Raw genomic sequence first — 25,861 nt, 5'->3', positions numbered from 1 at the left:
CAGCACACACAGAGCAAAGCCTCTGCCCTGGTGGAGTTGACGCTCTAGGGTGGAGGAACAAGACAGGTGTGTGCCCCAGTGAAACAAGGGTAGAGGGTGGGAGTGACAGGTGGCTTTGGCCAGAGACCTGAGTGAGCTGTGGGGAGGTTGGGGGACACAAAGATCGGAGGCTGGGTGCACCTGGACAGCTCAGGAGTGGACTCGGCGAGAGGAGGGGTGTGGGACTTGGAGCAGAGAAGGAGCCCTGCAGGAGAAGCTGAGGACTGTGCAGAGGAACCCGGAGTGCCCCACTCTCTGCTTGGCTGCATTCTTCTGTGGTTCTTCGTACTTACACATTCTTCTTGAGTCATCTGAGGGTCAGTTGCAAGCGTTGTGTTTCATTACCCCTAAATATTTCCATGAACCTTTTCCTAGAACAAAATTATTCTCATGTAATCACAATGAAATCCTCAAACTCGGGAAATTTCACACCGTTACCTGCAGCACATGTTTGGTATCGCACGTTGGATCCAGTTGTCATCACCTGTTGGTTTTCCGTAACCCAGAGTTCCTCACTCTCACTTTGTTTTTCATGACACTGGGCAGCTGCTTTGAGGCATATCCTTCTGTTTGCATTTGTTCAATGATCTGATTAAATTCATCCTATGGGTTTTGGCGGGAGCACCCAGTGGAGGCCCTGTTACTTTGTGTTCTTTTTCCCCCAACCCTGTATTTCTTCTCTATGTATCCATTGGCCGTCTGTACTGTGCCGGTGCACTAGTTATCTGTATGCGAGTGTGCATGTGCAAATTATCCCTGTGGCCCCACTGATTCTTCCTGTGTTCATGGCCCATGTTCATTACTGTCACTGGTTTGGTGCTCAGATTGGCTACAGGGAGTCCCTCTAAGCTGGGTGGTCTGTGCTTGGATAATGGCCTCTATTTGCTAAGTCCCAGAGGAGCTGAGGTCATCTGCTCATAGTGACGGAAGTGGTGGTGGGTTGGCGATTTTAAGGGCAGTGAGAGGCTCTGGAGTAGGCTTCTTGGCTTATGGGAGAGAGTGATGCTTACAGCTGAATGGAAGGTGGGCGTGGAGGGCTCACGGTGGCTGGAGACCAGAAACCGAAAGTGCAGTCAGCCAGCGGGGCAGCACTGTTCTGCAGCCTGGTCTCAGGCCAGCACATGGTGGACGTGGGGATGGCCGACTTGAGGGAGGGTTTTGCTGAGTGGGTGCAATTTTAAACGCCAAAGACTAGGGTGCTCAAGCTGAGTAGGTGGAGGGGGGACCTGCTACTTTCTGCCTGGTGCCCGTGTACTTTTCCTTGTAGGATGGGCTTTGAAAAGTATAGCCAAACACCTAAACTTGTACCTAAGTTATGAAAGGAAGCTTTTTTCAGAGGAAAAGGATATTCCTTTATTCACATACTATATGAAAAGGACAGAACTAATATTTTGTGTTTGAAATGTAATGCTTGCTATTTATCTCACAGGAAGATGCTTCCAACCCTTTCAGCCTCAGCGAGTTGCTGGATGAATTGTCACGGAAGCAGAAGGAAGAGCTGTGGCAGAGGCTCCGGAGGCTGTTAACAGACGTGCTGTTGGAGAGCCCCGTGGAGGGGTGGCAGGCCGCCTCAGCCCAGGGCGAAGACAGCATGGAAATGGACCAGGGCTCAAAAACGGTAGTGTGGGTCTTTCGGAAACAGAATGTTTCCCTTTTCTTTGTTAAAGGGTACTTGTTTATTGTGTATAGTTGTTTTAAGTTAAGAAAAATTTTGAGTTAGAAGTCAAGAGTATTTGAAGCTTGTTTAGTGTAGTTTCACCCTTTGGTGACCCTACCACTGTAACCTACAGTCGGTGGAGGCAGTCTCTGGTGCTCTGCTTTTTGGACAGCTGACTTGTTTGTGTTCGGCTGCAGTTCACTGTTTAGAATAAGCTAGAAGTGTGGCCTGGTTTTTATAAATCTGGTAACTTACATTTCCTTTAAAAATTGAATTATACATTGATTTTAACTCATACTTTGATGTTTTTTTAATTTACAGAAAAGAACCCTTGAAATAATCCATGCAGTTACATCTGTGATTCTTGCTTCTGTGTCTGTAATAAATGAAAGTGAAAACTATGAGGCCTTACTGGAATGTGCTGTTATATTAAATGGTAAGCTGACTCGGTGCAGTGTGGCACAGGCAGAAGGCGGGCGTCCGGCCACGCTCTGTGGGAGGCAGCGGTGCTGAGGCCCAGCAGTGCAGTCAGGTGCTACTGCTTTGGCCAGAAGAGGAGCGGAGGAGTGAGCTTGCAAGGGCTGTCCTGAGTAGCTAAGGTGATGCAAGCCGCAGGCTAGCGTTGCAGGTGGTGCGGGTTCGCAGCTGCGCCGAGTTTGCCGCACCGAGCAACTGACTGCTGCCGTGTGCGGGCTTCTCAGGGGAGTCTCACGTGACCACCGGACCAACGTAAGAGCTTGTTCAGGGGAGACAGCCTGATTCTAAATTTCTCAGCTGGTGATTACTGCCAGACAGTTTAAATTCAACCAAATGTTTGTGACACTGAACTTTTTCCTTTAAATGTGCTACAACCATGACCTTAGGGATAATTATTGACTCTTAGAGTTTTTCTACCCTAAACCTTCAAGGTTCAACTAAACTGTGAGGCTGTGGTCATACTTGAGGAGGAACACTAGACTGAATTACTGATGTGAGTGTAAAATACTATATAAAGCTATTTTATAGATATAAAAGTAACTTAATGATCTTTAAGAATCAATTCCCATGTACCTGTGCCCCCACCATGTGGCTTTGAGGAGCTCCATGGGGTGCATCCCCTTAACAAAGCCGCCCCACCCCTGCACCTGCGCAGCATCTCTCAGCCTGTGTGTCTGTGTGGTGTGCTCCTGCGTTCCGAGTTCTTGCTCTGAGGTGATCCCTCGGCAGTCTCAGAATGGCTCCCAAGGACTTTGTGGATGTTACCGCCAGTTTGGTTGTACCTTCTCCATGTACCTGGTAACTGTTTGGTTACATAATTACTGCTGATATTGCAGTTCCCAACTTTGCGTGAATTCAGGAATTTGACTTTAGTATAATGGCATTCAGTTATCTATGGCTTATAATTATGGGTGCATTATTCGTATTTTAGTAATTAAGATCTTCTGTTAATAAAAGCACTGTAGTTTTTGTATTTGTTACAATAGTTGCTTTTACTGTATTTCACCGATGAGCCAGAATTGGAGGCTGGCACATCGAGGGGCAGTCACAGCGGGTTCTCCGTCAGCAGACCCTGCCCAGCGCTGCCGTGAGCTGTCACGCGCTGTGAGTGCCCTTGCCCCTGGACGGCCTCCGCGTCCGCTTCTCCGGTTGGGGTCTGGCACTCGGCCTTCCCGTTCTGCTTGTATAACAGTAGCAAAACAGTTTTCTAATCACCATCGTTTGTATCCTATAAATAACGTATATAAATCTTTGGCAAGTTAAACATAAACTGTTATTTCTTAGCAGACCTCTTGAAGTCATAGCACTCTAGATGAGCGGTTTTCACCGGGCTCTGCAAGCATTTTTAAAACAGGCAGCACCTGACCAGTCAGGGGCACGGGCCTCTTGCCTTAGATTATCAGATTGAAAAATGACAACAGCCAACATACCAATAGTCCTCCTGGTGTGACTGAACCAAAACTGTAACTTTTTTTGTCAGAGTGGCAAAAGTATATTCTCGGTGTGCCGCAGAACTTCAGTGATTGGTTTTTGTGCCACGAGTGAGGAAGGTTGACAGTCGCTGGGCTGCACCGTTGAGCCTGACCCAGTGGTGGTTTCCCTGACCAGCGGGGCAGTGACCGGGCTCTCTCTCAGGTATCTCGTACGCCCTGCCGGAGTCTGAACGAAAGCTGCAGCGCGCCATCCAGGGCCTGTGCGTCACGTGGTGGGAGAAGGGCCTGCCTGCCAAGGAGGACATGGGGAAGACCGCGTTCACCTTGCTGCTGAGGAGGAGTCTCCAGACGAAAACGGTACGTGTGCTCATTCACATGCACTTGACTTCCAGAGTGAGCGAGTTCACACCAGTTAGGAATCGTGTCCTCGTGAGTGGTCTGACCCCTGTGGCCCCCCCATCTTCCCTCATGTCACGTCACGGCCTCAAGGTGACTGCTCCACCTCACCTTCTCGTGCGAGCTCCAGGCAGCAGGGGAGCGGCAGTCCTGAGACAGGACGCTGGGACGGCCTTCAGAGGCAGGCTCCACGCCGGGTCTGGACCAGCTGGGCTGTGCGCCGAGGAGGACAGAAGGGGCAGGAGTCGTCCGGCAGAGCCCTCCAGCCCATGCAGTGCCACTCCGGGTGTGGCAAGACGGTGGTGGTGGGGGTTGTTTGAGACTCCAGCCGGGCCTGAGCACCAGTGGACAGTGTGTTTGAAGGCTGGGTTGTTTCTCATTCTCTGGTCTTTGGTATGCAGTTCAGAAACCCAGAAAAAGAACATTTCCCTCTGATCAAGACAACAACAGATACTTACGTTCATCTTAGAGAACTGGATGATTGGAGAAAAGGGCAACAAGGAAGATAAATTCCAGAATTCCAACACCTAAGGTGGCCATTGTTATTTTAGGGACAATGAGGCACTTCTCTCTGATGTTCCTCACCTCATACCTTTCCTTCCTTGTGGAAGGTTTCTAGAAATGAACTCCATTGGTCAGTGAGTTTGAACTTGGAGCCCTTGATGCACATTGCCAACAGCATTCCAGAAAGTTCAGGCCTACTCACGCCTGCATCAGAGTGAGAGTCTCCAAGGAGCAGTCAGCTGTGTGGCAGGACCCTCGGCTGGCTCTCCGACACTTCCCGCTGCCCTAGGAGCCGTTGGGAAGCCCTTGTATGAGTCAGAATTTATCCTTAGGCCACACTGATTTGTCTTTTAAAAATCTATTTTCCAGGGTGTTTTTCTTTGCTTTTAAATCACATCTCCCTAATCTGCACCTGCACTGTCCACTGCAGGAGCCAGTAGCCGTGTGGGGCTATTTAAATTTAATCGAAAGTGTGGAAAGCGAAAAATTTGGTTCCTCTGCCTCACCGGCCACGTTTCAGTTGCTCTGTAGTCTGACAGGCTGGCGGCTGGTGCGCTGGCAGTGCGGACTCAGGCGTCCTCCCGGTCGTGGGAACTGCTGGCGGCCTGGGTGTCTGTGCCTCGGGTTGCTTTTTCCTGTTTCAAAAAAGCGTTCTCTAGAGTTGCCGGTGACATTTGCAAACTTTTAAGTCTGTTTTCTCTTGACTAGAATTATCATTATTTATGATATAAAATGTTCTTATTGTTAATTTGAAATGTGGCCTTACTATTTATAAAAAGCTAACATTTTTTTCCCCATTCTTAGGGTGCAGATATAAGTCGGCTTTGGCATATTCATCAAGCTTTGTATTGCTTTGATTATGAGTTGGAGGAAAGTAGAGAAATTAAAAACATGCTGCTGGAGTGCTTCATAAGTGTGAATTATATCAAGAAGGAAGAGGTAAATAGGGTTTTCTTTTTTGGTCTGTCAGTGAACTGCTTTTCAGTGGATGGTTCCTCTAAGTTCACGCGCTTGCTGTTAGTGCCGGGCTCAGCTGTCGAGGGCTGTTGTGCTTATTGCACGATGTTTTCACTGCATGGCAGTCCTAAGCAAACATTTTACGAGTCATTGCTTATTTCTTCATTAAATCAGATGGTGACGGGGCTGTGTTAATCCTGGGGGCACTGTGACTGCATTTTAAATTAAGAGCGATTAAAAATAAGGCTGAGGAAGCACTTCCCTGTGGGTGAGATCAGACCCTCTGCTTGACTCTAGGTTAGTGGGCACACACTCACAACTGTCAGCACACAGTGCTCTTGATTTCCTCTTCCTGCCGATCCAGTCAGTGCGGAGAGGGGCTCTGTCCGAGGCTGCTGAGCACACGAAGTGTGGCCAGTTATACCGTGGCCTTAAGTGTAAAAGACACAGTAATTCAAAACTTAGTGTAAATTATACCAACACATGGCCACTCTAGTTTCCTCTCTACTCCTATCTCCCATCCCACTCTGGGATTTCTGAAGCAAATCACAGACGTCATTTTAAAATGGCGTTTTTAAGGGGTGGGTGGGAGAGACTCAGCCTCTGTGACAAGTGGTCTTGTGTGGAAAGCTCTGATTGAAACGTTTGTGTGACATGCTGGCCCTTCCTGCCCTGTGGGCTCCCGGATGAAGGGCCACAGCTGTGTGGCCATGTGTGCCCATGCTGAACAGCTGGATGGGCCCGTCTGCTCTTCTGCCTGCCCAGGCTTGGTTCGCGACTACTCGGGGCTCTAGCCCGAACCTCTGGGGCCGGAGGAAACAGGGAGGGGAAGGGCCTGCTGGCACTCCTACTTAGCTCCGTCCCTCCTGGCTGGTGAAGTCACTTGTCCAGTCAACATTGTTGGATAGGGACACAGAGAAGGCTCAGAGATGACAGCTTCTTTAGGTTTGGGTTTCAATTAAGAAGAAAAAATAATTAAGGTCCTCAGAAACTGCAAGGTGAAGTTTTGCAAAACCACACATACTTTCTCAATCTTAAAATAACAGTATGAAAAAAGAATGCAAAATGTTCCATTAATAATTTAATATATTTGTTGTATATTTAAATGGTAATATTCTGGATATATTGGTTTATATAGATATATTAAAATCAGATTATTCCTTTTCATTTTTATTGATGCAGCTACCAGAGAATTAAAAATTAGAGTGTCTTGCATAGTTCTGGGATGGTGCTGTCTTGGGTCTTTCTGGAGGTGTCTGTTGTGCCTTGACTGGGTTCCCGGGCTGGGGTGCGAAGACAAGTGCTTGTGTGCAGAATGCAGCCTTCGTGTGGGACGCCCGGCCTGTTAGGCTCACGTGGGTGGGGAGGAGGAGGAGGAGGAGGACCTCCGATTCAGAAGCTCCTGCCTGGAGAAAGCACCCGAGGCCTCACGGCTGGTCAGTGGTCTGCCGCTCACCGCAGCGCCCATCCCAGCCTGCCAGGGGCAAGGGCCCTGCACCAGCCAGTCTTGACCATACTGACCAAGACCTTCGTCTTTGGGCTCAGGGCTGTGTTCTCATCCCTGTCCGTGCACTTCCTAAGGGCCGGCCTTGATGAGATCACTTTGAGCCTCAGTGTTTCTTCCTGTGAAGTGGGGACAGCCGCTGTGAGGTGATGCTGGAGAACCTATATACACAGTGTCCAGCAGGCACCAAGCTCGCAGGAAGGGCTCTGGCTGGGCTTATTGCTGTTGTCACATGTCATCCTTTGAAAGGACGCTGGGCATGTAGCCTGTGCCTTTAATCTCCAGGACTTAGGAAATTTGGGGAGAGGAGAGAAGTAAGGAGTGCGTTCAGACACATAAACCTTGTTTCCACTGGCTCGAAGGTAGCAGTTGGTGGAGTGCATCTGTCTGACTTGTGTGTGCGTGCGAGTATGTGGCACAGACACGAATATACACCTGTGAATGTTACGACTCCTTTTAACTGACGTGCTCTTTTATACTGAAAATATCTAAACTTATTTTCTAATCAATCATTGATTTGCTTAGATCAGCTTTTCGTCATTCTGGGTAAACAAAAATATCTTGTACTCTATTAACAAGTTAGTGGTATTTCCAGTAAATACTGATGTTTTAAAACTGGCCTGTTGCATGTGTGGCTCTGCTGCCCTTTGTGTGAAAGTGTGTTGCATTTCGTGGCATTCCATGCCAGTGGGCAGCGAAGCAGTGAAGAACTGCTGTTCCCCAGGCACATCCTTGGTAGGTGTGAGTATGCCTTCTGCAGGGGGCGAATGTGCTTGCTTTTGAGGTTCATGTGTGATCCAGCAACGTGCACATGAATTAGCATTGTGTGGTGTGGGTGTGCCATTTGTACTAGGGGCCTGTCTGCGTTTGAAAATTCTAGCTTGGCAACTTCTTAGCCTCTTAACTTTGCAAGTCCTCAGTTTTCTTGTTTATTAAAGATGAAATGAATGAAAGCTGAATTCCATTCCCACCCAAAACACGAGATGCAAGCATTCTCTATCTTAGGTTATGTAGACACCCGTGCCAGCCAGATGGAAGCCAGATGTATGGACCAGTTCGCTTACCTGCAGGGCAGTGTGGTTGCTGCCTGTGGTCTAGCGAGGGAGGAGCTCAGCGTGCATGCTGTCCCCCACCCTTGCCCTGCTGACCCGCTCTCCCTGCGAGGTCTCCCTGCCGTCCCCACCGCGAGGCGCTGCTTTCCCAGCTCAGCGCCCTTCTGCTGATTCCAAGTGGACTTCCTTTGCCCTCCAGCATTCCAAGATTGCTTGTTTACTTCCGGGGAACTTTCTCTTTGGTTTCAATTTTACCATTGTATCCTGTTTTCTTAATTTATAGGGAAGAAGATTTCTTAGTTCTCTCTTTAATTGGAATACAAGTTTTATTAAAATCATCCATGGGACCATTAAAAACCAGTTACAAAGATTACAGAAGTAAGTAATTTTTTTAATATTTAAAATTTTGTTTTATTGTTTAGGCTATTAAAGTTGTTTTATGTTCCCCCTTTGCCCCTCCCCCAGCTGTCCTCTTCCCTCGGTCAGTCCCCACACCATTGTCCATGTCCATGGGTTGTACGTGTATGTTCTGTGTCTAATCTCTTTCCTTCAACCAGCCCCATCCTCCCCCCTCCCATTCCGGTAGCTGTCAGTCTGTCCCTTGTTTCTGTGCCTCAGATTCTATTCTGCTCGTTAGTTTATTTTGTTCATTAGATTCCTCGTATAAGTGAGATCATGTGGTATTTGTTTCTCATCAACTGGCTTATCTCACTTACCATAGTGCTCTCCAGCTCCATCCATGCTGTATTGAAGGGGACGAGCGCCTTCTTTCTTTCTGCTGCGTAGTGTTCCATTGTGTAAATGTACCCCAGTTGTTTAAAAATTTTATTTATTTATTTTTAGAGAGAGGGGAAGGGAGATAAAAAGAGAGGGAGAGAAACATCGATATGCAAGAGATACATGGATCCATTGCCTCCCCAGTTGCCCCTAGCTGGGGACCTGGCCAGCAACCCAGGCCTGTGTCCTGACTGGGAATCAAGCCAGCGACCTCTCGGTCCACAGGCTGGTACTCAGTCCACTGAACCACACCAGCCAGGGCTGTACCACCATTTTTTAATCCACTCATCTACTGATGGGCACATGGCTGTAACCAGCACTTAGCTATTGTAAATAATGCTACTATGAACATTGGGCGCTCAGGTTCTTTTAAATTAGTGTTTTAGATTTCTTTGGATATATTCCCAGCAGTGGAATCACTGGGTCATAAGGCAGTTCCATCTTTAGTTTTTTGAGGTAACTCCATACTGTTCTCCACAGTGGCTGCCCCAGTCTGCATTCCCACCAACAGTACACTAGGGTTCCCTTTTCTCTACAACCTCGCCAGTATTTGTTGTTGATTTGTTTTTGGTGGCCATTCTCACCTGCGTGAGGTGATACCTCATTGTGGTTTTAATTTGCATCTCTCTGATGACTGGTGATGCTGAGCATCCTTTCCTGTGTCTCTGGGCCCTCTGTGTGTCCTTGTCTGCTTAATCATTGGCAACTACGTTCTCCCATACAGTGGGTTCCCTTTTCATTTTGATGATGTTTTCTTTAGCCATGCAGAAGCCTCTTATTTTGATGTAGTTCCATTTGTTTATTTTTCCTTTATTTTCCCTGCCATAGGAGATATATCTGCAAAAATATTGCTATGTGAGATATCTGAAATTTTACTGCCTATGTTTTCCTCCAGGATTTTTTGTGGTGTCATGACATATATTTCAGTGTTTTATCCATCTTTAGTTTATTTCTGTGTGTCGTGTAAGTTGGTGGTCTAGTTTCATTTTTTTGCATGTACCAGTCCAGTTCTACCAACACCAACTATTGAAGAGACCATCTTTACTCCACTGTATGCTTATGCCCCCTTTGTCAAATATTAATTGACCATGAAGGCGTGGGTTTATTTCTGGGCTCTCCATTCTGTTCCGTTGGTCTGTGTGTCTGTTCTTATGCCAGTACCAGGCTTTTTCGATTGCAGTGGCCTTGTAATTCAGATTGATATCAGGTATTGTGATCCCTTCTACTTGGTTCAGCTTTCCCAGGATTACTAAGGCTATTGGGGGTCTTGTTTTTGTTCCATGTACATTTTTGAAATATTCTAGATCTGAAATATGCCATTGGTGTTTTAATAGGGATTGTGTTGAATCTGTAGATTGCTTTGGGTGGTATGGACATTTTATTGATCTTAATTCTTCCGATCTGTGAACATGGTATATGCTTCTATTTGTATCTTCCTCAGTTTCTTTCTTCAGTGTCCTGTGGTTTTCCGAATATAAGCCTTTTACCTCCCTGTTTAAATGTATCCCTGGGTACTTTATTATTTGTTGTTGTTGTTGTTGTTGTTGCAACAGTATATGGGATTTTTTCCGAATTTGTCTTTCTGATAGCTCATTATTGGTGTATAAAAATTCCATCGATTTCTGAATATTGACTTTGTATCTTGCTACTTTGCCAAATTCATTTATTGAGTCAAGTAGTTTTTTAGTGGAGCTTACTGGGTTTTGTATGTACACTGTCTTGTCATCTGCAAGTAATAGGAGTAAGTATTACATCTAATATTTTGTGCTATCTTAGCCTGGCTTGGAAAGATTCTATTTGACCTGACTTCTGAAAGTTATATTGATCTTTCAGAAGCTTTAGAAATTATCTCTTATATTATTATGGTCTGTTTTGTAACTGGATATTTTTTTCCCTGTGTAGGAAATCATTCTTTTTCAGTAATGACACTAAGATTGAGATGCTGATTTGTGGTAGTTCTTTAAAGAGGTGAATTATTCACCAGTTAAATGTGAGCCTCAGTCATAGTGAAGCCTGTCTCACTGGCACGTCTGCTCCCGTTTGAACCTTGAGTTTGCTCCCCCTTCACCACATGTGCACCGAGCCGCGTCGCTAGGTGGCCAGAGCCCTGCAGGGGAACGTGCAGAGATGCACACCAGCCCGTGGCCCACTCAGAGCCGAGTGCTCGAGGCACAGGGCTGCTGTCTGCCGGCTCCAGGGCCAGTGCTGAATCTGCTCTGCGACCGGGCTCTTAGGCTGCCTTTTAAAATGGAACCCTCAGACTCTGGAGCTGGGCTTGTTGCTGAATTTCCCTCCACAGCAGCTATGTCGGAGCCGAGTGGGGGTTGTCCTGAAACTCTGGCTGCAGAGCTCCTGCTGTCCCCTAGAATGCATCCTGCTTCATCGTTTGCAGGATATTTGGGCTGAACCAGTCAAGTCCGAACTATGATTCTAAAGTCAGCTCTGCTAGTTTAGGGAATTAGTAGCCTGCAAAGTTTTAAAATGTTTTTTAGTTTAAGAATTTGGTTCTAGGCTTATGTTCTCATAGTTTCACAGAAAGCAGTAAAGTTCTGGGGAAGCCTTGACTGAGAAGGAAGAAAATAGTTTGATAATTCAATTCCCTTCTCAAAACTTTCTCCTTCTACTACCTGCTGCTGTACGCAGCTAACAAATTTCTACAGTTACTCTGCAAAGCACTCCTCTCCGCTGAGGTTCTTCTTCCCTGGGATAGAGAGTACCTGAAATGATACCTGTAAAAAGTATAATTCTTTGCATTAAATTTAAAATTTTTTTTTAAAATAGATCTTTGATGGTGCACATTGCAGAAGTTTATTTCAGAGCTTGGAGAAAGGCTTCCGGGAAAATACTAGAGGTATTTTCATTTTATTAAATGTTAACACTTACTTTTATTGTATTCTCCTTCTAAGTAGTCATGGAAGAGGTATTCAAAATCTGTATAGGGGCTCTCTGTCCATATTGACAGTGTTTTGGATGTATTGGGTTAAACAAAACATACTATTAGAATAATTACACCTGCTTCTCTTTTCTGTTTTTCATGTGGCCACTCGAAAACTTAGACCGACATTTGTGGCTCACCTATCTGTTGGACAGTGCTGCCCAGGGAACTTGGGTCACTTCTTTGGGTGACATTGTTTTCAAGAACATAAACACTCAATTTGAATATGGCTAACCTTTACTGACAGTACAATATCTATAGTATGAAGATATGGCTATATAGCTCACAATTCCAATCATATATTCAGAGGTCCTTCTGGAAAAAATCAAAAGAAAATGTTTTTGATATCCCTTACATTTTTCTTATCCTAGGTTCTCAAATGTGTTTTCTTCTCCACTGACAGTAAAATTCTTACTTTAAGTCAGAAAGGGGCCTTTTCTTTTGGGGAGTGGGCCCTGAGTTGGTGGGAGGGGGCACAGTGGCAGCCTGAGGGGGAGGGTGCCTGGGATTTGGAGCTGGTTTCTGTCCTGCTCTCCTCCCCCCCTTAAACTTGGTTTATGTTACCAGGGTTTACCACTGACTTCTTCTAGGAGAAGTACTTACTTCTATCAACTTCTAGAATAGATTTATAGTGATAATTTTGGGGGGGAAGGGCAAAATCAGGGCATTGTTATGCATTTTTCACATTGTTTCATTACTGAATGAAACTTGTTCAACAGGAAGGAATATTTGTCCTTTTTTCCAATAGTGGTTTAAAAAATAGAAATTCATAATTAAGAACTTAATTGTTTGACTAGAGCTGTGCCAAATTAGCACCAGCACCTGTAGTTCTCGTTGCCTCCCGGCCCCCTGCCTGCAGGTTCGTCGAGCAGGCTGCAGACAGGCCGCACCAGCGCCTGGTCCTCAGTGTGCTGTCCAAACAGGCACACCACACTGGCGTCGTCTGCAGCAACATTACCGATTGTGGGGAATTTTAAAAAATAATTAAGCCACATTTACATTTCTCAGCTTTGTTTCCAAAATGTCTTCTTATTGTTTTTTTGGAATTGGGGCCCAGCACGCCTCTGAGAGCATCCGTCCCGCCCTCCTTTTCATTTGTGACCCTACGCCATCGTGTGTCGCAGAAACCGGCTCATGGTCTCTCTGTCACCCGTGTTCTGTAGCGCCCGCATTCTGCTTGTTGGCTCTGAAGGCTCAGCTTGTGGCACAGACACCTGCTGGGTGGTGCCTCGAATCTCAGTTCATCACACGTCTGGCCGAGTGTGGCTCCCACGTGTGGTGTTGCTGGGATTTGTTAGTGGCTTCAGGTGAGGAAATATTTTCAAAGATAATGGTGAAGAGCTTAATATTAGTAGGAAGCTCTCCCTATGTCTTCCCTAAAGCCATGGCATCCAGATGAACAGACCAGATAGTTCCTGGGGCTTTGGGCTGCTCCTGGCACTGGCCTTGCTTCAGTCGCTCCACTGGAGGACCTCAGGGCCCTGGCTCCCCACACTGCGCCCTGCACAGCTCTGCCCGTCTGTGGCAGCCCCAAAAGACCCTGTTGCAGTCAGTTTGGAATCCTGGACCCGCTTAGAGGTAGGTCAGTGTAGTTCCAGGAGGCTCTGAGGTTGTCAGACGAGGGAGCCCAGCCTCATTCCGTCTCTGAGTCCTGCTGGCTTAAACTGCCATTTCTCACAAATGAGTATTTCATCAAATAAGATCGAGGAGGCCAAGTGTTCTCTCTGGTGAGAATTAGAGAGGTGTGCACTTGAGACACAGAGGCTCCAATGGCAGGAGATGGACGATGAACAGGTCAAACTCCGGTGCTCATGCTGCTGCTCTGCCTGTCCTGCTGTCTGCCTGTGGGACGCACACATCCCAGGGTCACTGCAGCACGCTTGTTCTCGCAGGTGATCGAAAGCGACTGCATCCAGGACCTCATGTACCACGGGATCCACCTGCCACGGAGGTCGCCGGTGCACAGCAAAGTGCGCGAGGTGAGCTGAGCTCTCAGCACTCGCTGTGCCTTCTTCACCTTGTGTCTTGTCTTTCTCGTTTTTAGGCCGTTGTTTTCTGTTCAGTGTACAGGTGAGGTTAAGCTCAGCTGTAGAGATTCTCAGAATCTTGAAATTGGTGCCTGGCAATTGTACCCAAAGATCTAATTAGGGAAGCAGAGGGATACTGTTTCAACATCAGAACTGAAGTTAAACCACCCTAATTAAAGTCTGTGATGTAAAAATGTCCAGAATCATCGCTTTCTAACTGCCACTGCCACTTTTTTGAAAAAGATGATAGTTGAGATTATTTTTATTATTTACTTTCATACATTAAATTTCCATTTTGGTATTCCCCAAATCAAATGGAATAATGTTTTATTAGTTTCTCTTGGTAAAATTTCGTGTTTGAAAGGTCATTTCAGACCTCAGATCTGAATTCCATCCATACATCATCAGCAGTCTGACTAAAGAAGGCCTTGGGGTCAGTGCCCGTGTCCGCTGTAGGTATCTGGGGACCCTGGGACCCTGGCAGGGGGGATTGTTACTTTGGGCAGCTGACTGAGAAAAGCTACCTCTTTACTTTTTTGAATAGTGAAATTGTATAATGTAAATATACTAATTATATAAAGTTTGAATGGATAAGAAAACATTTTTTTTATTTTAATCATTGTTCAAGTACAGTTTTCTCCCTTTTACTCCTAATCCAGCCTACCCTCCCAAGAAAACATTTCTTTACATGATGGATGGTTTAGTTTGAATTATCCAAGGATCAAGAGCCCAGAGATGAGAACCCCTGCCCCCCATCCCAGGTTGGCTTCCGTAAGCCGCAGGTCACTGTGTGGTTTGGTGTGGCAGGTTCAGTTTAGTCCTAAGGAACAGCATGGAGTTCAACCACGGTCAGTGACGTGGGCGTGTCACTCTTGCTACCAAATGACTAGACACTTATTTTTCATACCCGGTTTTTCTGCTGCAATGTCTCAGTCACTAAGATAGTGTAAGTGTGGACATCGCTGTTTGGTAAATTTATGGAAAACTGCACAGAATGAAAAGGGAGAATATTAGATTGTACTTTCAGATGAAATGTATTCCTGGACTCTTAAGTAACTGTTCTTGCTGCTTATAATACATAGTTTTTTCCTCACATCCTTTTTTGGATAAATATTTATATGATAAATTATTTTATTGATATATTGAAAGAAGCTTCAGGAAATGCTTCAGAGTCATTTGAAAGTAAAAACCCCCATATTGTTGATGAAAACTTCTAAACCTACATAATAGTAATGGTCACACAATTCCGTGAATACACTAGAACCTCCTTAGTTGTACACTTTAAAAGAGTGACTTTTATGGTGCGTGAATTATATCAATAAAGCTACTTAAAGATATTTCTACGGCCCTGGCCATTGTGGCTCAGTTTTGGGAGCATTGTCCTGTAACTGAAAGGTTGAGGTTTCAGTTCCCAGTCAGGGTACTTGTGGGTTTGAACCCCAGTCTGGGAGCAAATAGGAGGCAACCACTCAATGTTTCTCTCTCCCTCTTCCTTTCTCCCTTCCTCTCTCTCTGAAAAGCAATGAAAAAAAAAGTCTTTGTGGGGGAAAAAAAAGTTTCTGTGAAGCAAGTATATCCTGATGCCTAAACTTGATAATACTATACACAAAAACAAACTATAGACTCATATCACTTATCACAATCGGTAAAAACTGCTAAATAAAGATGAACAACCAGAAAAAATAATCCTCAGGCTGTAGTTCTTTTGGGGTAAAGCTGATTTGAGTTCACTTAACGTATAGGCTGATGTTTTATAGCCTGTTTTACTTTCTTTCTTTTCCTTTTGTCACTGGTGTAATCTTAGTCCCTAGAACTGTGAGTTCAGGGGGTGAGGCAGACTTGACTGTTGTTGGGGATAAGAGTCTGTGCAGAGTGGCGGGAAGATTCTGGCTGGAAGAGAAGGGAGAACAGAACATGAGTGGGAGAGCCGTCTGTTCCTGAACGGCCAGGCTTGGGGGGCACTTGCGCTGGACGTTCAGCTCCTGCTGGGGAGGGCCGTGCAGCAGCGGCACCGCCTGGGAGGCCCGCCGTGGGCCTTGTTCGTCGGGTGTCTGCTGCTGCACTTCGACCCAAGCAGAGGCATACCCAGCTCATCTCAGAACCAGGACGGGCTGTGGAAGCCACTTGGCCTGACTCCTTTTCCATTCCACCCTGAAGATTATGAGGGCGCTGACCTTCATGTGTGCTGTCAGCTCCCTCCACGCCCTCCACCATGCGGGTGTGCTGTCTGCGTCTCTGCCTCGTCGTCCTCGGGGAAGAGCTGTCATACTGGGGTGCCTGTCGTGGTGGAGAGAGCCCACACTCTGGGTGGGTTTTTCCAAACGGGATCTTAGATGCTTGCTTACAAAGCAACATTACCTTTGTTTTCTTCTTTTCTTGGCTCTAGGTGCTGAGTTACTTTCACCAACAAAAGAGAGTTCGGCAGGGAGTGGAAGAGATGCTCTACCGGTTGTACAAGCCCCTCCTGTGGAGGGGGTTGAAGGTGCACATGCTCAGTGGCCTCTCGTGTATAGATGTGCTGGTTTCACTTGGGAGGCTAGATCCCCTGCTTCAGAATTGCTATGCGGCAGTAGAGAGAGGGCTGGGGGCTAGGAGCTTTGTGAAATTTTGGGGTGAATGTTTTATTCTTTTAGTAAAAGCATTTCTCAGGCCCATTTAACTGGGAGTCTGAGTTGGTGTAGTGTTGACTGCCCAGAAGGAAGGGGAGTGGTCATGCTCAGTAACCAGCAGAGGGGATGGGGTCTGCAGAGCTGGGCTGGGTGTCTTGGTCCCTCAACACCCCCTGCTGTGACTGGGGAGGGGGTCATTGTGCCTTAATAGTGCAAGGTGGGAGTTGAACAAGCAAACAGTCTTTTTCTATCTATCAACACTGAACTGAGTTTGGCTAAAGCTAAGGAAGGTTTTACTGTGTGGTTTGTTTAAATGTTGCCATTGCCTTTAATTCATCAATAAGTCTGTGCTGAGATGCCAGGGGCTTTACTCTAGGAACTCAATACTGATGTCCTCAAATGTCATCTCTTTGGGTCCTGAAACCACCTTCTTTCATTATTCCAGGCCAGAAACTCCGAAGTCCGCTCAAATGCAGCGCTGTTGTTCGTTGAAGCATTTCCTGTTAGGGATCCAAACTTCAATGCTATCGAAATGGATAGTGAAATTCAGAAGCAATTTGAAGAGCTCTATGTACGTATTCACGTAGTTGAGCTCCTTATACCTTCAGCTCTGCCTGGCCTGGTCCCCTTTATCTGCCCTGCCACCCAAAACTTGCCACAGTTTTTTAGATGTTGACATTTTTCAGGGAAGTTCGTTCTCTCCCCGGTGCCTTATGTGACTTTGTGGACCCTTTTCTCTCCCCTTCATCTCCTTTGGAATATATTATTTATTACTTCATACATGTTTTATGTGTATTCTCAGCTCCCCAGCAGAGGTAGTGTAACACAGGTTCACACCCCCCCAGGTTTGACCCCACCTCTCACTTCACAGCCGTGTAACTTAGGGCAAGTCGCTTCTGTGACTTTTCACCTGTGAATTTGAAGAGAGTGGTGCTGCCCACCGCGGAGTGGGTCCCATGCACAAACAGAGCCTGGGCTAAGGCAAGCCTGAGGCATTGCCTGATGCGAGTGTGCCTGCAGATGACTGAGTTTTCAAATGAGACGTCTGGACATGAGGGTGGGACATGGATTTCACGGGGTGTTGAGGTTCTTTCACGACAGAGCCTCTCTACACAGCCCCTCAGACAGCAGCAGAGCTAGCCTCAGAGGCCCTGCCGTGGGCAGGGCGGGTGAGTCGGCCTCCGAGTGGTCTGGATGTCCCCTGCCGGCACTCAGCTGCGGGCATGGTGCGTGCTCAGGTGTCGTGAGTCTGTGCGTGCCCCGTGTGTCTGCGATGTGAAGTGTCTGACAGGTGGTGGGCGTCCAGAGTGCCCATGTGTAAAGCAAATACTGATGCAAAGTGAACTAGTTTAACATTTTTTCATTTAAGCCTTTTTCCCCTTCCTACTTATAGAGCCTTTTAGAAGATCCTTATCCGATGGTCCGTTCCGCAGGGATACTTGGTGTTTGTAAAATAACTTCCAAATACTGGGAAATGATGCCTCCGACCATTCTTATCGATCTCCTCAAGAAAGTAACCGGGGAACTGGCGTTTGATACAAGCTCAGCCGATGTACGCTGTTCTGTCTTTAAGGTAAGATTTTAAGTTATGTGAGCAGTGCTTATTGTAGAACAGTTAGAAAATATAGGGAAAGAAAAACTTAAAAACCATTCGTAATCATGCATAGATACAGCACTATTGACATTTTTGTTGTGTGAACAAAGTAAGGCTTTACAAACTGAATTAAAAGTACTTTCTGCAGCCCTGGCCAGTGTGGCTCAGTGGGTTGGGCATCGTGCTGCAAAGTGAAGGGTCGCTGGTTCAGTTCCTGGTCAGGGCATGAGCCTGGGTTGCAGACCAGGGGGCAACTGATCCCTGTTTCTCTTGCACGTTGATATTTCTCTCCCTCTCTTTCTCCCTTCCCTTCTCTCTAAAAATAAAATATTTTTTTAAAGGTGTTTTCTACAAAAATTACTACTTGAAATAGTCTTTGGTGTGTGTGTGTGGAATGGGCACATCATTTTAGAATAGGAGCTGTAGGCACTAAAATTTTCCTAGGCCATTAAACATTAAAATTTACTTTTTTGATATACTGTATATACTTTTCATAAGAACCTACAAAACTCCTCCCCTCATCCATGGTCCGTGGTTAGCAGGGCATGTCCATTCTCACTTCATCTGTGGCCCCGTCCTTGGTCTCCAGCAGTTACTGTGAAGCAAATCCCAGGCGTTGTATCATCTCACCTGTAAATATACATTTGAGCTTTAAAATACAGGTATCTTTTAAAAATAAAAAATCCTCTTAATAACTGGAAAGAGAAGGTGGGAGGGTGTATCAGTCTTCCGATGAGTTGGTGCCTGGCCTGAGCTTGGACGGGTCACTCCGCCGTCCGTCTGGCGAATGCGGCAGTGGCCTCGGGTACGTGTCTGGTAGACGGGCCGCCCCCTGGTTTTCATGGAGGGTGGAGTCTGGATGCAGAGAGCACATGGGGGTGCTGTGGCTGTGGATAAAGGGTCCTGGGCCTTCGCTCTGGGCACTGCTGGCTTTGGAGCTACTCCACCAGCGGTGGTTCTGTGTTTCTTCCCACTCTAAATATTGTTTTATAGCTGCTCTCATCTCATCTGAGTGAAATAGTGGGTGACGCTTGTCAATCATTGAAACTGTACGAATGCATTAGAAGTATGTTTTTATAGAAAATATTTTAGAAATGTGCTGTGTTCTGCAGGTGTGTTTACCTACTTCACCAGCAGTGCTAGTAAAGATGGAGCTGGATGGTTTCTTACCTGAGCTTTTTAAGTTTATGTTCTCATTTGAAGCACCACCTTTTTCTTTTCCCGCAGTGTCTGCCGATAATCCTGGATAACAAACTGAGCCACCCACTGTTGGAGCAGCTGCTGCCAGCCCTGAAGTACAGCCTCCACGACAACTCGGAGAAGGTGCGCGTGGCCTTCGTGGAGATGCTGCTGAAGGTCAAAGCCGTGAGGGCCGCGAAGGTGGGGAAATGGTTCTTCTTACAGTGACTCTGAAATTCACCTTCAGAGAGGTGGTTTTGTCACAGCCCAAGAGGTGGGCACAAGCTTGTGTGTCCATCAGTGTGAGGTCGGCTGTAGGGCCTGGGGTACGTGTGTGCGCTGAACTGCTGCTGTGTGGCTGAGGAAGTGCCTCTGAGGTAGAAGAGTGGAGGCAGGTGGAGACGCCAGGTGTGTAAAGCGGGGCACACACAGTGTGTATGTGCTCAGGTGCCCCTCACACATGCCCAGAAGACGTCAGGGAGTCAGTGACAGTCATCTGGGTGCGGGGCTGGGTGTCTGGGGACGGGTTCGGGGCAGGCCATGTTGCTGCATTGGGTGTGTATTGTTTCATGTTCTTCGAATTTGGAACTGTGAATATTTTTATGTTTAAAAAAAGTGTATTTTGTGTGGCCTACGTAGTAAGAATACCCTTATCATCCCCGATCCTGCTACCTTGCTACTTTTGTTGCTGATCATGTGACGGTGTGGTCTGTTTCTGGACTGGTTCTGTCTGGCTCACCTGCCATCCGTCCTGGGCCAGGCCGCGAGCCTGCACGCCGCAGCTCCCCAGGCCGGGCGTGTGACTGAGCCCCCAGCCCTGCTTTCAGAGCCCTTTGGCTGCCTGGGTCCTTTGCATTTCCACGTGCGTTTTAGAGTTACGATGTCCGTTTCAACAAGAAAGCTGGCTGTAGTTTTGATTGACTTTGTTCTAACAGCCTATTAAAACTACAGTTCTGAATCTGAAAGGGAAGCTTTTGGTTTAGTGTTGTTCGAACTGGCAATCTGTTTGCACAGGATTATGGAGGTGATGGCTGGTGAGGGTATGGAGAGGGCAGTAGTTTTCACTTTATTAATGGGTCTCCTCAAGAGAACAGAAGAGACAGTAAGACAGACAGCAGGCCTGTGACCCCGAGTTGGGGTTTTTGTCTTAATGAGGTGCTTCTTTCAGCTTGACCTTAGCTCTGCAGCGGCCAGCAGGGCGGAGAGTGGTTCATTGGTGAGGTCTCTGCAAAGGTTGTGATGGGCACACACACTTGCTCTTGAAAATCAAGGTCAGAGGTTGATGGGCCTGTGGAGAGGCAGCTAACAGGAATGAGTGTCTGGCTGATGGTCCACCAGGTCGGAATGACAGCCAGTTTCCAGTCCTGCTTGCGGTACTAGGGGGTATGTTCACAGAGTCGGGATCTCCTGCATCCAGCGTTGGAGAAAGGAGAGTTACCTTTTCTCTTTACCTCCATTGTGAGACACACAGGGCTGAGCTCAGAGGGGCCGGAGCCTGTCTCATTCTGCAAGGCCCTGGGCGGGAGGACTGACCCAGGCTGACAGTCAAAGGCCCAGGGGTGGGGGTGTGGCAGGGACTCAGAGTGTTATTGAGAATTCTGGGACTCAGGTGATCGTTAGGGTGAGGTCCTTGAGAACAGATGTACTGGTGATGGCACCCCCGCACACAGGTGAGAAACTGTTTCAAGTGTGAGTATTTTCACGGGATTTCCAGATGATAAGCGCTGGAGTTTGGATTTGAATATTTCACCATGAGGATCAACTTTCTTTCTATTATTCTGTGATATGTCCTCTTGTCTTGAATTTCCTGCTTAGAAGTTTGGCCATTGTCTGTGGGAGCAGACCACTCTGATGCTTGCGAGCCAAGGGCAGTGGTTCCCTCTGATTGCCAGTTATCTGGCAGCAGCTGAGAGCGGGGCGGGGCCGGGCCGGAGGAGGCTGGGGGTCCTGGGGTAGGCTGGTGCTGGGGGCGCGGTGCCTTGTGAGAGGGGCCTTCACAGACCCATGGCCAATGGTCTGGCAGCCCTGGGTGTATCTCCCAGGGTAGGAGATGGGGTATCCACTTAAGCTTTTTTAAAGATGTTATTTATTCATTTTTTAAAGAGGGGGAAGGGAGGGTGAAAGAGAGGGAGAGAAACATCTATGTGTGAGAATTACCTTGATTGGTTGCCTCTCGCACTCCTCCAACTGGGGACCCGGCCCGCAACCCAGGCATGTGCCCTGACTGGGAATCGAACCAGTGACCTTTTGGTTAGCAGGCTGGCACTCAGTCCACTGAGACACACCAGCCAGGGTGTTTTAGGAAATTTTAAATGGTTAGACTGATAATCACAGCCATCATTTGAATTAACTATGCGTCAGCCGTGGTGCTAATTATAATTAATCCTCCCCACAGCCTTATACTCAGGCACCTTATTTGTTACTGCTTTTTAAAACACGGATTTATTCATTGAATTTCTCCAAAGAAGTGTCACAGATCCTATAGTCATTTGAAATTGTTTTCAAGACTATATAGCTGCATTAAAATTTTTTAAAAATTCTTTAATTACAGTTGAATACAGTATTCTATTGGTTCAGGTGTACAGCACAGTGGTTAGACATGTAGCTTATGAAGCAATCGGCCCAGTAAGTCTTGTACCATCTGTAGCTGCTGCAATATTGCTGACTCTGTCCCTGTGCTGGACTTCATACCCTGACGCTCTTTTGTAACTGCCAAATGGATTTTCTGGAACATAAAAGTTAGTTCCTTTTTTATTGTGCTCTGGAAATTTTGCTTAAAATATTTTCAAGATTACAAAAACAAGTGATGGGTTCTCTTGTACACATGCTTTCCACAGTTTTGGAAAATATGCCCCATGGAGCATATTTTGGTTCGACTGGAATCAGATTCCCGGCCTGTGTGTCGGCGCCTGGTGAGCCTCATCTTTAACTCTTTCCTGCCTGTGAACCAGCCGGAGGAGGTGTGGTGTGAGCGCTGCGTCACACTGCTGCAGATGAACCACGCCGCCGCCCGGAGGTTCTACCAGCACGCCCACGAGCACACGGCCTGCACCAACATCGGTACTTCCCGCGCGCGCTCCCCTCTCTCTGCTGCACGCCCATGGGGCCTGGCTCACGGTGCACGTGCTCGCTGTGGCCACTTCAGGGCTCCCTGCGGTGATGCACAGCTGGCGCTGTCCCTTAAACACCGCTTGCAATCATTTGGGATTATAACTTTACTATTAGAAGGTAATTTTGTTGAAGAAATACTTAAATTAATTATTGTCTTAATCATTTAGCAAAGCTGATACATGTGATTCGCCATTGCTTAAACGCCTGCATCCAGAAGGCCATCCGAGAGTGCCGGGAGGAGGACGAGGAGCGGGAGAAGGAGAATGTGAGCGTAAGTAGGGCGCCTGCGAGGCGCCCCGGGCCGCTCTCCCTTCCTGTCCACCGCCCTAGACGTGAGTGAGAGTGGGGGCCCGGGGCAGGCTGCCCCAAGGACTCCACTGTGGCTGGAGTTAAGGAATCCAGGGCCAAAAGCCACGAATAAACTAGGTCACCCCTTTACCAATTTACCACCCAAGCCCAAACTTCGTGTTTCTCACTAATTGGCACCCAAACTCAGAGGGACTTCTTTATGCACACACATTAAGTTTGTCTTTCTCCTGTTCATCTGGTTTTAGACCAACTTATTGTTAGTCCAGCCTCAAGAACGCAAGGGGAGTGGGGGAATTCTCCCCAATCCCAACATTAGGAATGCTTTTATTCTACTTATTCTTTTAGTGTGACATTTTAACTGATTATTTTAGAGGATCATAAAGAATTGTTATATATCCTTTGTAGTTCCTTGTGGAGTTTGGGTAGTATTTGATACAGAGCAAATTTATTATTCGTAACACCATGTCCCAAATTTTCTTTGCTTTAAATTTCTTTGTTTATTATAATTCTACCTGGGGGCAGCATACCTGGATTGGATTCTAGGCATTACTATATTTTAGTTACGTGCTGGCTCTCTTAACCACTGCCGTAAAAACATCTTTGAGTTAAATTTCTGGGACTGAGTTGCGTTTAGAATTCTCTTTTAAAAGTAATTTATCAAAGGCACTGCTGGGCTGCTATTTCTTCCAAATCCAAAGTGACCAGTCAGAGCACATGAGGAGGACGTTTAAGGCTTAGACAAAATTACTGCCAAAATGATTGCGGTCACTGTCTTAAGCTTGTAATCACACTTGTGTGCTTCCATACATGGAAAGTAAAACCCAGGGGTAGTTCTGTGGTGCTGAACGAGGTTAGGAAACGGGCCTTGAGAAGAAAGGCACCGAAGACCGCTCCTACTCTGGCTGAACTGCAGCCCTGTGTGCTGGCCCTGGGTAAGCCCCGGCACCAGTCCGCCTGTCCTTGCTCCGGCCCTGTGTCCACCACCTCCAACCCAGGCTGGCTGGGTGCTTAGGGGTCCTGTGTGGCTTTTCATGTTCTCTGGTCTCAGGCTCTCCAGCTGCGTGCCAGGAGGAGAGTGCTGCTCCCACACGTGCCCTTGGACTCACGCCTTGTGCAGCCTCCTCCCCACCTGCCTGGGCCCTGTCCCAGTCAGGATCACAGGTGTGGGGCAAAGAAAGAGGAGAGCGTAGACTGGGTCTGCATTTCATCTGAACAGTGGACCCTGAGCACAGACTCATCAGTTCATGGGCCTCTTGAGCCAGGATTTGGGGAACCCTCAGCCGAGAGCGTTGGGGACTGGCCCTGCATTCCGTGCTGGTAGGACATGGATTCCTCTTCAGGGCTCTTCTCTCCTTGTGTGGGCTGGGTGGGCAGGGCTCTTCGGGGAAGCAATCCCGTCGCTGCAGATGCAGCTTTAGAAACCTTAGCCGAAGACGCCAGCCGGGCGAGGGGGCCCCAGCACGTGTGGTGGGCGCAGCAGGGGGTGGTGAGCAGACGTCCGCTGCGGAGCCAGCGCCTGGGCCGGCCCGGGCCAGACTCGTGCTGATGGTGCAGATGGTGCAGATGGTTCTGCGAAAGAGCAGGGGCGTAACTTAGGAGGTGACAGGTGAGACTGTTCCACTTTTAAACATGGGAGGAATCCTTCAGTCTCATTATTAAAAACCGAGATGTCAATGAGAAAGCTTGCATTTTATGACGTTTTAAGTCATTTTCGCTACCATTAGAAAACACAAGGTTTTGAAATAATGTATTTTCATTATAAGCTATGCTAGAAACTATATGACATAGTTCGTCATATAGACACTGTCATTCTAGGAATATAAGACTAAAAGCAAAAGTTTTTGAACTGTCTTTTTTTTTTTCATTGCTGTCTACAAAAATCAAAGATGTTTCTGCTAAAATAAAAGGTTGGCTTCCTCTTGAATGAGGACTCATTCAGGCACTTGGCACATTTTTGTAAGAAGTGATGGCTTTCTATGGGACTCTCGTGATAAGGCTGTTGTGCTAAATATCAGAGCAGTAAAAAGAAAAATACAGGATAAAATTTTGTTCATCTGGCATTTGTATTCTTACAGTCAGACTTTGGCAGTTTCATTGCTTCTTCAATTTGACTGGCCATACCTCATTCATAGTATTAAGTGCTCATTGAAAAATGTAACTATATAGAAACTACTTTTGTGTTTTCTGTGTGCGCACATTAATCAAGTTTATTTTTCATTACATTGGAGTAGGTAGCACATAAGCTGATCCCCTTTCAGGACATGGTGTCAGCTTCCTGCAGGTTCGCAGACTGTCTGCTGCAGTCACCACAGGGCTCTGTCGGCCGGTCTGGGTGGGGCCCGTGCCTGTGCAGCTGGCAGCGACGGCAGAAGGGGATTTATCGGAGAGACTGTGTGGGTCAGGCCGCACACATTGAGGTGATAAAGAGCAGCAATCATTGCTTGCTGCCAGCACACGCTGGGACAGTGAGAGTGGGCATATTATTTTTAAAGCGATCCAAGGAAGCCCGTGATGAGTGGGGTCGGTTGTTACCAGTCATCACACCAGAGTCTGGTGCTGCCCCTGCCGGCCCGGGGCACAGGCGTCTAGTCACCGAGTCAGTAGTGATGACACTGAGTAAATCAAGGTCTGTCACCACCCCCTGCGTCCATTCTGTTCACAGTGAGCCCTGTGGTGAGAAGCACCCTCCTTGAACAGTCAGAAGATAAAGGAAAGAAAAAGCACACTTCTTACTAACTAGTGTGCTGTGTCCCTAGATGGTGACAAATTTAAGCGTTTTGATTTTTAGAGAGTTTTAAATTTATATAAATTGTTTATTGAAAGGATATCGGGTCATCCTGATTGATATGGTTGGGTATTGTCTGGCAAAGTGAAAGGTTACTGGTTCAATTCCTGGTCAGGGCACATGCTTGGGTTGTGGGTTTGGTCCTCGGTTGGGCCAGGAACAAGAGGCAGCTGGTCAGTGTTTCTCACATCAATGTTTCTCTCCCTCCCCTTCCCTCTGTCTAGAAATAAATAAATTAATATTAAAAAAAAGATGTAGGGTTGATTTAGAATGTATTATTTCTTGGGTGAGCTTTCAAAAATGGATTTACTGCCTTCCGGCCAAGATGGAGGTGTAGGTAGACACACTGTGCCTCCTCCCACAACCAAAAGAAGGACAACAACAAATTTAAAAACAAAAAACAACCAGAACTGAGAAAATTGAACTGTATGGAAGTCTGACAAGCAAGGAGTTAAAGAAGACACATTCATCTAGACCAGTAGGAGGGGTGGAGACGGGCAGCCAGGTGGAGAGGAC

At 47.0% G+C, this 25,861-nt stretch overlaps 1 protein-coding gene across 3 annotated transcripts in view; it reads left to right on the top strand.

Moving 5' to 3' along the window:
• Positions 1 to 25,861, top strand: part of NCAPG2 (non-SMC condensin II complex subunit G2) — a 50,857-nt gene that overhangs the window by 4,655 nt on the left and 20,341 nt on the right. For 2 of the 3 annotated variants that reach the window (XM_045837784.1, XM_045837786.1), the window contains exons 3-15: positions 1,469 to 1,657; positions 2,018 to 2,132; positions 3,809 to 3,963; positions 5,311 to 5,445; positions 8,303 to 8,397; positions 11,578 to 11,647; positions 13,624 to 13,710; positions 16,145 to 16,240; positions 16,813 to 16,938; positions 17,761 to 17,940; positions 19,189 to 19,341; positions 21,978 to 22,200; positions 22,419 to 22,522. In XM_045837784.1, coding sequence (XP_045693740.1) covers positions 1,469 to 1,657; positions 2,018 to 2,132; positions 3,809 to 3,963; positions 5,311 to 5,445; positions 8,303 to 8,397; positions 11,578 to 11,647; positions 13,624 to 13,710; positions 16,145 to 16,240; positions 16,813 to 16,938; positions 17,761 to 17,940; positions 19,189 to 19,341; positions 21,978 to 22,200; positions 22,419 to 22,522 — 1,728 coding nt within the window. The remainder of the gene's footprint in view (positions 1 to 1,468; positions 1,658 to 2,017; positions 2,133 to 3,808; positions 3,964 to 5,310; positions 5,446 to 8,302; positions 8,398 to 11,577; positions 11,648 to 13,623; positions 13,711 to 16,144; positions 16,241 to 16,812; positions 16,939 to 17,760; positions 17,941 to 19,188; positions 19,342 to 21,977; positions 22,201 to 22,418; positions 22,523 to 25,861) is intronic. The other variant, XM_045837785.1, reaches the window with a different exon arrangement.

This window comes from Phyllostomus hastatus, unplaced genomic scaffold (genome assembly GCF_019186645.2).
Source record: "Phyllostomus hastatus isolate PE091 unplaced genomic scaffold, TTU_PhHast_1.1 phas_contig_244, whole genome shotgun sequence".
In the NCBI taxonomy this organism is placed as follows: Eukaryota; Metazoa; Chordata; class Mammalia; order Chiroptera; family Phyllostomidae; genus Phyllostomus; species Phyllostomus hastatus.
Note: the sequence above shows the minus strand (reverse complement) of the source record. Positions and strands in the feature narration are given on the sequence as shown.